The sequence below is a fragment of the Pteropus vampyrus genome, unplaced genomic scaffold (genome assembly GCF_000151845.1).
Source record: "Pteropus vampyrus isolate Shadow unplaced genomic scaffold, Pvam_2.0 Scaffold163, whole genome shotgun sequence".
Taxonomy (NCBI): domain Eukaryota; kingdom Metazoa; phylum Chordata; class Mammalia; order Chiroptera; family Pteropodidae; genus Pteropus; species Pteropus vampyrus.
This window is the reverse complement of record NW_011888944.1, coordinates 2,416,514-2,427,883: the sequence shown is the minus strand read 5'-3', so window position 1 is coordinate 2,427,883 and position 11,370 is coordinate 2,416,514. Positions and strand designations below refer to the sequence as shown.

Sequence of the window (11,370 nt, the reverse complement as noted above, 5' to 3'; positions counted from 1 at the left end):
TTTTTTTCTCGCGGTTTATTTTGCATCCGCTCCCTTGAAGATTTCTGTGCGGTAAGATTCATTGTCCTGTGGACAAATTATCGATAGTCGAATCAAATTATTTCCAGTGTGCACTGCTGGATTGTGGGGGGATGGGGTGCAAAGTCAAGGAGGTAGAGCTGGACGTTGAGAAGGTGGATTGCGGAGATCGGGACTTTAGTTTCCAACCAGTGACTGGTTTAGGTAACAGGCCAAGTCCCTTCTCTAAAGTGAGGAGAGAACGGAACTTAGCCATTCAGTGGGGAGAGGATGGAAAAGAGGTGACAGCAGATAAATGAAGTGGAAGGACAGAAAGAAGAGTTAGAGGCTGGAAAGGGGGCGGGGCTTTGTCCCAAATGTCAGAGTGAAAAGGGTGTTAGCAGGAACCAGGTCATCTTGAGCAAAGAACATCAAGAGGAACAATCTTGATGAGATGCATGGAAAGCCAGTAGAGTCTGGACTTCTGGAAGCAAGTGCAAGAAGCAGGAAGCTTCTGTTGGAAACAATTGGGAAGTCGTTGAGTTTTTTGGTATGTTGGTGTTTGGCGCAAAGGGGGTGGCGATTGGTTGGTTGGTTTTGGCTTAGATCTGGTTGGGTCCATGGGATAGGAGTTTTGATGGGGCGAGGGTTTTCTCCTAGCGTGTTTGGCTGTTCTGAGGAGCCTCGTTTCTTTAAGAAATGGGTGTTTGCAGTGTCCACCAGTTCTTCTCCGTGACTTGCTATCCACCAGGCTTTGAGATGATTTGCACACAATTCTCCTTCTTCCTCTGGGAAAGCCTTAGTGAAAACCTAGGGACATCTTTCCTTAAAGGGCTCTGTTCCCCTCCCTCTTCCCCCCGCCCCATGTAGACAAGAAGTACAACGACCTTTTCAGGGTATTGGAGTTTTTTCACCAAGAGAATTCCGTTTACTTGGGATGTGTGTCATCGCAGGAAGTATATATTTTTCTCACTTTGTTTTAGGGAATATGCACAGCCACCTTTTTTAAAATAATGACGATTGCTTTTTTTTCTTTTAAATGGGAGATTAGACACAGCCAGGTAAATGTTACCCAGATAAAGCTGGTTATTTGTATCCTGCAAGCAGAGGTTTTAACTTTTGCTGTTCTCAGAAGCCTGCAGATCTCTGTGTTATTGTGTATACAAATTGAAGATTTAAATGTACTGATGAAGAGGCTACAATAGATAAGGCTCAGCTTTATCTTCATCTCATACATTTAGTACAGACCCATTTATTACTATGTGTCTGTAACATCCCTGCCAGTGCCTCTCAAAGTGGAGACTTAAAACCTTTCTTGGGTAGAAGGAGGTAAACACAGTTGTTTTTTGTTTGTTTGTTTGTTTGTTTGTTTTTGACAGTCTAATGAAAACTAGGACTTTCTCCCGGGAAAAATGCACAGGTACTTATTAAAATGATGATTTTGTGGTTCAAAATGGTCAGCCATCGGCAATTTCATGTGACTCAACCTACTACATAGTTTCGGGCAGTTCGGGGACCACAATTAAAACAAGGACCCTGTGTTAATGTTTGAAGCTAGAAGACAATCGAACTGAAACGATACCCCCTCCCCGACAGAGGAGGGCCGACTCCTGCATATGGTCTCATGTTCTCTCTCTCTAAAAAGAAAGTAAGTTTGAAAGTCTGAAAAAAACGTGTAAAGCCAAAGTCGTCTTTAATGTGAACTTAACATTACTGGCAGTGGGCTGCATGGGCCAGGGCAGAAGTAAGAGCCTCCCAGGCAAAGGAGCATCGCATCAGTGGAATCCTCAGGTCTCGCCTGTCAGGCACACCGTGGGATTTAGACTTCTTGTGGTAAGGTGCTTTTGATGTTGAACCCTGAAGATCGACTGTCAAACTCCAACCTGTATGATGTGGGGTATAGGGTCGTAGCAGTAACAGGATTGTCTGTCACGTGCGTCGCTAAGAATCAAGACATTCGATACCTACCAGGTGCTCTCCAAGAGCCACACTGTCATCCAGCCTGATGTGTTCAAAGCAAGATGAGAGCTACCAAAGTCGGCTGCCATGCCAGAAGACCATAGAACCCCTCAAACTGGCCTGGGGTTGTCGGTGGTCGCTAACCAACCAAGAGAGCGATCCGAGGGGATCAGCCCTCCCACCCAAAGAGCCTCTGCTGCAGACTCCCACTTCCGGTCCTTGGAGCATGCAGAGAGCTCGTGAAGCCCTTAGAGAGCTTGTGAAGCCCTGCTGGCCCCTTTGCACCGATTGGCAACCGGAGAGTGTGGGCGAAGGGTCGAGTGGCCCGTCATTCTGTCTCAGGCAGGGAAGTCACTGAGAAAGTGAATATGGCTCTTCTCTTCCTGGGCAATAAAGGCCGGTTTTTGGATACTTTCTCAGTTATAAATGACTCCTGGTCACTGTGATTACTGTCTTTTTTTTTTTTTTTTTTTCCTTTTTAAATTTGAAAGTAATATTAAAGAGAGAAGTATATAAAGTTATTCACCCAACAAATATTTATGATATATCAGGCACTGTTTTAGATGCCAGGAACAGCAGGGAACAAAAAGGCCTTGCTGTTATAGAGCTTACATCCCAGCAGGGAAAAACAGACAATAAGTAATGCGTGATGGGTCCTCTGGAAGGAATAGAGCAGGATGGGGGTGAAAAGGATTGCTGATTTGTTTTGAGTGCTTTCAGGGAAGATTTCAGGAAGATGCTGTTTGAGCCATCACTGAAGGAACTCGTCAAGCTGCAGCTATCTGGGGCTGAGTATTCCAAGTAGAGACCACAGCAAAAGCAGAAAGCCTGAGGCAGGAACTACTGGGGAAAGTGGAAGGAGGTGGGGTACGAGTGTCTCTCTCTCCCTGCACACAGCTGGCACAGCTGGCACAGCTGGCAGGCCTCAGAATCCAAAGTAGGATTTTGGCTTTCACTTGAGTTTAGAAGCCATTTGCAGGTGTGCATTAGGACGTGCTCTGACTTGCACTTTAAGTGGGTCGACCGTGTGTAATTGTTAATAGTGTCCCCTTCACACTTAGTCTTGATCTGGTTTGGACAATAAATTATATGGTTGCCCTGATTTTAGAAGATTTACACTAGCTGCTGTGTGGAAAATAGATTTCAGGTGGGCAAAGGTAGAAGCAGGGAGACAGGTTACCGTAATCTAGACAGGAGATGAGATACCTTGGACCGGACTGGTAGCAAGAAGTGGTCAGATTCTGGATGTACTGTGATGCTAGTGCTGACACCATTTGCTAATGGTTTGGATGCTAGTTGGAAGAGAAGGGGAGGAGTCAAGAATGACTTAAAGGCTTTTGGCCAGAGGACTAGAAAAGGAGAAAGAAAAAAAGATTCTCAGAAACATAATGAAATCCATATTTCTCTAATCACCAGACTTTTTACTGAAAGAACTTGGGAACAAGGAGAATACCTGTTGTAGTTCAAATTCCAGCTTGATGTGGAGTGACTAGCATGCTGAATGCATTGTGATGCATGAGCCCAATGTTTCTGAGATTTGGGAATACTGGCAAGAAATATCTTTTACAGTTTTGCTGAAAATCATTGAGAGAGAGGATTAGTTTTAGTTCACATTGATTTGGGATAAATGGAGAAGAACATGAGAAATGAACAGGACTTTCTCGTGGGATCGAAAATAGGAATCGGCAAAAGCCTGAAAACTGGAAGAGATAAAAGGGCCTCACAAAGGGATAAAAATTTCATCATCTGTGTTGGGGATAGTTGCCCAGTCATCTCAACTAACAACCACTTTTTAATTGCTTATCTGCCAAGCAGTGTGATAAGCTTGCCAGAAACAAAGACTGAGGGAGTGGGGTGGAGCAGGCTTACACTTCAACGGGAAGATGAATATTGCTCCCTCCCCAAAATGCAATGCAGTGCCAGACTTTCTGGGATGATAGTACATATAGAAGACTGGAGGAACGTGGGAGAAGGACCATGTGAGCCTACCTTGGGTGTGAGGATGACTGCACAGATTAGGGTGAGCGCTGAAGGTGAGAAGTTTGCCAAATGGACAAGTAGAGGGGATGGTAGGTGCAGAAGATCAAAGGCATGAGAACTTACTATGGGAGTATAAACTTTGTAGGGTAAGGGAGCAAATGGCAGAAGATGAAGCTGTACAGGTTTGTTTAAAATCATTTGGGGTCACTCAAACTCATCTATGTTAAAAGCCACATAAAAGAAAGACGTAAAGAATGTGAGCGTTGGGAGCAACTAGGAACGGAGTGTGCCATCCTGATCAAACATGTCTCTTAGGCAGTGTCCTTTTCAGTAGAGATGACGTAATGTGGGTTCTCTCTCCTGCTTCCGTTATATCAGTGGTTGTCGGCCTCAGCACTGTTGGTATTTTGGGCTGCACGGTTCTTTGTTGTGGGGAGATCCCGCTGTACATTGCAAGATGTTCAGCAGCATCCCTCCCCTCTGAGCACTAGATGCTAGCAGCAGCATCCTAACTGGTCTGCAGACATTGCCAAATATCCCCTGGGGTGGGCCTTGGAGGAAATGACTCCCAGACACTGCTGTACATCAAATGCCTAGTTCCATCGGTCGTCCCTCCATCATTTTTCTTGGATCCGTGCCTTTCAGCCCATTTCCGCCACCCCAATACAGACCTTCATTACTCTAGTTATTGCATTTTTTTCTAAGCATATTTTGTGTCTCTACTCTTTCACTGTAGGAGGATTAATCATCAGAAAGCTATCACATATCACTCTGCTTATATGTGTAATAAGTTACCATTCTCTACCCCACAATTCCAAACTTCTTATATAGGTGCTTGAGTCCTTCCGGCTGCTGGCCCCAAGCTATGTCTCCAACCTCATTTCTCTACTTATCTGTATTCTCTTCTCCAACGAGATTGGACCTGACAATTGGGGGTGCCAAAAATGCTCCCAACCGCACATTTTTTTCATCTACTTGCTCTTTGCTTATATCATTGCCTCTACCTGCAAGGCGGTCTTTGGGATTCCCAGCTGCATTGTGAAACTTGAAGGTCCCACTCAAATGCTTCAGTCTCAACCAAGGCTTTCTTCCTCTGCCTGTCTCCCTTTCTTTGCTCCATATCCTCTAATGGTGACATTTATTGATGTCTTATTTCCTAGTCCCTTGTGTACAAATGAGAGGTATGTCTTTCTTCTTTGTACTCCTCATATCTCCAGACCTCTTGTCTTAGGCAAAATAAGCAGTGTTTGAATGTCTGAATTATCCTAAAGCAGGACTATCACAAGCTATGAAACTTTGTTGCCTCTGCTTCTCTAAAAAATGTTAACACTAAAAGACATTCAGATCCCATATGGTCTGTACCGAGATTGTGTAACATTGGAGATATGCAACATTTGTGTCTTTTTTTTTTTTCCCCTCTAGCCTGCCTATCAGAATTTGAGACAACGTGTTGACAACTTTGTTGCAAACCACTTAGCAACTCATACCTGGAGCCCCCACCTCAATAAGAACCAACTAAGAAACAACATCAGACAGCAAGTGCTCAAGTAAGTCTCCCGGTTATAGAGTTCCCAGGCGGGCTTGACAATGTCACAACTTCCTTTGCCTGAAAACAGAGATGTTACTCAGAAATTCGTGTCGCCTCCTGCTAATTTTGTCGAGTTTGGGGTAGCTACTTCATATTGTGATGCAGTGTGATTTTTAGAGTGGGCTCTAATCACTTCACATTTCCCCCCTAAATTTTAACAATCTGATTTCTCTGGAGACCTTTGGAAATGTTAAGAGAAGGGAATGACAATGTGACTTTTTAAAAAAAAAAAAAATGCCTAGATGTAATATTAATAGATCGTAAATGCCAGATTATCCTGTACAGTTTACATTCACAACTATTTTCTTGGCCCTAAAAAAGTAAGTTTTATTTTATGAAGACATTACAGGTCACTGAAATTAAAATATTTTCTCCTGATTTCGAGGCCATGTCTTCTATCTTCTAAAACAGCCCATCCCCTTTTTTTCTTTTGCTTTTAATTGTGATTTTAACTCTGCTTTTTACTGGTGATAGAGCCAAAAAAAAAGAGGACACGTGCATTTGGACCTGTCAGAGCCCTTTTTAGATGAACGTAAGATAAAGAGAATGAGAAGAGCTGGAATGTTTAGAGGGACCCAAAAAAAATCATATTCCCCCCAAAAAAGCAGATTTACAACATTATCTTGTTCTTGAATATAAATATTTACTAAGACAAAAAGATTTGGACCTTCTGTCCCTTCTTCAGCCTCCAGAAAAGGTGACTAAGTTATTTAAAGCGCCTAGTCTTCCTGCCGTGACAAATATTTATGTTCAGGCACATCTTTTAGAATGAAATGTGGCTTTTAAACAATTAAACAAGTCTGTCTTATACCGGACATCTCAATTTCTTCTCGTCCCGTGGGAACCCTGCAAGTGCTACCCCATGGACAGTGCTGACCCGCAGGGAGCCCCGCAAATAAAACTTCACCCCCTGACTCAAAGACCCATTTAGCCTCAGGCAATACTGGAAACCATGAACCTGGGGGCTCAGACCGTGTCTCTTTGTGAAGAAGTGAAGAGGGAAATTTAACAGTAACTTCGTTCTCTGCGTTTTAAAAGATATTCCAGGAACCTGTCAGGAGTCCAGGTGAGATGGAAAGATGCTGTCAGAGGGGTCGTTCCTGAGCAAGCAGAGGCAGAGGGCTCTGTCAGTTTACCAGGCCTGGAAGGTTACTCACTTCCAGGCCTTTAGGAGAACAATAACCAAAATAGTAGGGGGTTGGGGGTCAGGGATGGGGGGTGGGCAAGGTCACCCACACTGTCACCCGCACGTTACCAGAACATTACCGAGTACAGAGCTTTCGCTCAACAATTTGCATAGCTGCCTTCGTTTTCACAAATGATTCCATTGTGTTAAAAGCGTGTTCGCGTTCTTTTCTTTGCTTGTAGAGACTAAATGGAAAGCACGTTTCCCAGAATTACATTTGCTCCTTAGCACACAAACCTGTAAAGTAGGGAAGCAGTCATCTGTTCTGGTCTTTTAAGGGAACTAAACTCAGCCTTGCCGGTGTAAAATCAGACACTTACAATTCTTGTTGTACCAGTACGAGACACTTCACAGAATCGGTGTTTGGCAAGGAGTTCTGTGCACATCAGTGCAAGGTTCTTGTGGCCCTCAGTGATCACCACTAGACTTCCTGTGGGGGACAAGGGCCCTCCCCTAGACACGTCATAGAATGGGGAAGCACCGTCTCTTAGTGCTTTTCCTGAGTCATATGTAAATTTTCTTCTAGTGATATTTATTTTTAAATGAACTGTTCTCTTAAATTCCATCAGTAAAGTTTTACATTACTGATAATAACATCTTAAAGCTTCCCTAAAGAGCCTATTTAGTCGTGTGTAACTAATGGTATATGGTCGCACTGGCCCCTATAAATACAATTCCGAACAGTTTCTCATACATATATTTTGAGAACCACTCAGCTGAGTCTGTTTTGTTGAGACATTTTTATAGGACAAAAAGTCTTAATATCAGCAATTTTGGATGGCTCGACTTAATAGCTAATCTGCAGACTCAACGGGGGCAAAAATCTTATTCTATTTATGTATTCATTTGTACAACAGAATCTAAAAAAGCTAGATAGCTCAGAAATAATGACCTTAACTGAACAGGATTTAAAAGGAAGATAAGGAAATAGCTTGAACCAGGGCAGTGCAGCTGCTGGCATTTTGGCTTTGCCCTTGAACCTAGAGTGTGGCTTCTCCAGTGAGGTAGCTGTGGCTCATGAGCCCAGAAAGAACGTGTGGTCATTAGCACTGGCCTCCAGTTTTATTCACGATCGGGGCTGACCAACCACTGTGACAAGACTGAAATAGACCAGGGGCCAGAATATAGGCAAGCAGAGAGACCGAAGCAGTAATTTGGGCGGGTGGGTTTTATTTATTTTATCTTTGTACTTGTGCGTTAAATCAAAACACTTTTAAGATGGATTGTCCTTGTTTCTTTTCTACCTGCTACATTTTAAAGACACTTCTAAGATGTAACAGTGTTTGCAGGATTGCTTTATACACACACACACGCACACACACACACACACACACACACACACACATTAGAGCTTTAAAAAGCAGGTTACCTACTTTGCACGGTGTTGGCTCATTTTTCTCTATGGCCCACATAAGTAGAATTATAGTATCACCAGCCATAGGTGCCTCAGGAAATGAAAATCAACTTCATCTTCCACTCCTGACAGAGCCGCACTCAAAAATAGCTTTTAACGCGTACGGAGGGGTTCCTCAGGCACTCCGCAGAGAGCCCGAGGCTGAGAGTCTGGAAGGGACCGGCACCCCGCTCTGCCCGCACTGTCCAGGGACCTTGTCCTCAAGTTCTCTTTTAGGAAGAAACAAGGCTTAAGTGCATTTCTTAAAATACATGTCCTCTTATTTTGCTCAGACACCTTTGTGACTTTCCGTGCATGTGGGACTTAGGTGCCCTGTTTGCTCCTCGGTCTCTTGTCTGTGACATTTCTTTAAGGTCTTTCTTCTCCTGTATGGAACTCAAGACTCGGCTCAAGTGTCTTCTCCTTTGCGAAGCATTCCTAGATTATCCCAGACACATCTAATAATTCTTATTCCACTCCTTCTCTACAGTAGTGTGTGGTATGTCTTAGTGCCTGTCATCTTGTATTTTAATTTTTGTATCTGTCTCCCTTATCAGAACAGGACCAGGTTTGATTTGTAGCGAGTCCATGGCCTGCATGGTGCTTGTTACTGTAGAGAACACTCATAATTGTGAAATGAATAAATCATCCAGTTTTTTTATAGCAAGGAGATAATCAAAAGGAAGCCAGAAGTCTTAAGTTTTATTTTGGTTCTAAAGTTTTCTTTATTGTTCTGTATTTTTTTTTTTTTAAGTTTGATGAAATTACACTTTGTGTATATTCTTCAGTTTTTCTGGAGTCTCTGATATTTATAAAAGGCTTACATTTTTCTGTTTAAAAATAAAGGTGCAGAATCCATTGATTTATTTTATACCCAAAACTCAACTGTAGTGATCATTTATTCCAGTGTGCCATGGGCAGGATCAGGGTAAGATAAGCATCACCTATCGGCCTGGGCTCTGGATCATGTACTGTGTCTAGTTCTGAGGGTGTTTTGTTTTTCGTTTTGGCCACTTCAGTGTTTCCACTGGTGACACAGTGGCGGACAGATGACAGCGTTTTTGCAGCGCGGCGTATCTACGTGCCACTGTAGTGTGAAACTCATTTCCCATTCCCTCTTCTTTCTACATCCGAGCAAATGGATTGGAGTCGAACGTATATGTAATAGATACAGTTTCACTTAAAAGTAAGTAATGCAGATAATATGAAATTATTATTTTTTTTTTTTTTTAACTTTCTGTAAATCACCCTGTGTTTCAGATCAGGAATGTTGGAGTCCGGTATTGACCGAATTATTTCTCAGGTTGTGGATCCAAAGATCAACCACACATTCAGACCTCAGGTGGAGAAAGCTGTGCATGAGTTTTTGGCCACACTAAACCACAAGGAGGAAGCGAGCGGCAGCATGGCCCCCGACGAGGAGAAACCAGACTCTTCCGCCGTTACACAAGGTGCTTCGCTTTGGCTCTTGGTCAGCTGCATTGCTTTTCCTCCTGAACTAAGTATCACATAAGGACCGTTTGGTTTGAAAACACTTTTCTCCTTGGCCACTGTAGCAAACTGTATATTATTATAAATATCACTCGAATTCCTCAGCTGGCATAACTTTTTTTTTACATTAGTACAAAATAATAGGCATTTCAGTAAGGTATTGGGGGTATATGTATGTTTCAGCAGAGGGAATAAGTAAAATAATTAGAGACGGTATTCTTTTTCTAGAAACTAGACTGTTCTCAGGTTTGCATGGCGCCTTTCTAAGATCCGGCATTAGAGAAGTGGAGGACTTAGTGCGTGCTGAGAACTGGCCCTGGTACCTGAAAGTCTCCAGGTGTGTGAGTGCTCCACACAGCACGGGCAGCGTATAGAGATGACAGTGGGACGTGGCACTGATTCAGCCGGGGGTTGACCTCCTGCATAAATGTATTCTAAAACTTGTCTTTCCCTCGAAGGTGTCCCCGCTCCTGGGCCCAGCGCTAATGTAGCCAACGATGCCATGTCGATCTTAGAAACCATCACTTCTCTTAACCAAGAAGCTAGTGCCGCCAGGGCTTCGACAGAAACGTCGAATGCTAAGACCAGTGAGAGATTATCCAAAAAACTCCCATCTCAGCCAAGCACTGACACTAGTACTGAGAAAGAGAGAACTTCAGAGGACGTGGCCGACAAAGAAAAATCTCCACCCGACTCTGCAGGGGAAGGACAGGAAGCAGCCCCCAAGTCTGAGGAATTTAGTGATCTCCCTTGTCCGGTCGAAGAAATTAAAAACCACACAAAAGAGAGTAATAGTTCACTGCTGCTAAATAAGGATGTTCAACAGGAAAGCAGTGACCAAAAAAATAAATCAACAGACAAGGGTGAAAAGAAACCAGACAGCAACGAGAAAGGAGAAAGAAAGAAAGAAAAGAAAGAAAAGCCTGAAAAGAAATTCGATCACTCGAAAAGGAGTGAGGATATACAAAAAGTAAAAGATGAAAAACAGGCAAAGGATAAAGAAGTAGAATGTTCCAAACTTCCTTCAGAGAGAAACAGCAATAAAGCTAAAGAAGGGACAAAAGAAGGTAAAAAGTTGCAAAAATATACAACAGTTTAGAGAACAGAATGTCCATTGGGGGGACTATCAGATTTGCCTTTAAAATGTTAATCAATTTTATTCTTGTATTTCAAAAGCCTGAGAACATATCTCCTTTTTGCTATGAAAAAGAGCCACAAACATTTGTGTTTCTTTTGTGTGCTAGTGTACCAGTTCACAAAGTAAATGAACAGAGAAGCTCTAAACCTTATGATTTTAACTCATAGCTTATTGTCCTGCATTATGCCAAGCAACTTCATTCATAGTTGTATATCCTAATCTTGAAAATATTAGATAGTAAATATTGCAGTTACTTACATAAAATTCGCTTTTGTGTCATTTACATCAGAAATTAATTGTTTCGTTATTTTTACAGGATAACGGTTTGCCTTTGTATTTCCTGGAAGCAGCTCTGCTTTATTTGATAGTGGTTGCTAATGAAAGATTTTTAATTCTAAAGTGGAAGTTTTCGACATATATTTAAAGCAGAAAATCTTAAATATATTTTAGGAATTGGGTTCTGCCTGTGTTCTTATACGAGATGGTTTACCTTCTGTGTTTTATTGTTTTCCTGAAGATTGCTCTGTGATAGAGTCTGATGTTGATGGACTTACAGACATCACAGTTAGCTCTGTCCATACCAGTGACCTTTCATCGTTTGAAGAAGACACTGAGGAGGAGGTTGTAATGTCTGATAG

General features: G+C 42.5%; 1 protein-coding gene across 1 annotated transcript in view; it reads left to right on the top strand.

Annotated features, from left to right (window-relative positions):
* Positions 1-78: 78 nt before the first annotated feature.
* Positions 79-11,370, top strand: part of BOD1L1 (biorientation of chromosomes in cell division 1 like 1) — a 53,351-nt gene continuing 42,059 nt past the window's right edge. The window contains 5 exon segments of the mRNA XM_011370191.2: positions 79-547; positions 5,359-5,483; positions 9,364-9,554; positions 10,053-10,661; positions 11,250-11,370. Coding sequence (XP_011368493.1) covers positions 452-547; positions 5,359-5,483; positions 9,364-9,554; positions 10,053-10,661; positions 11,250-11,370 — 1,142 coding nt within the window. The 5' untranslated portion in view covers positions 79-451.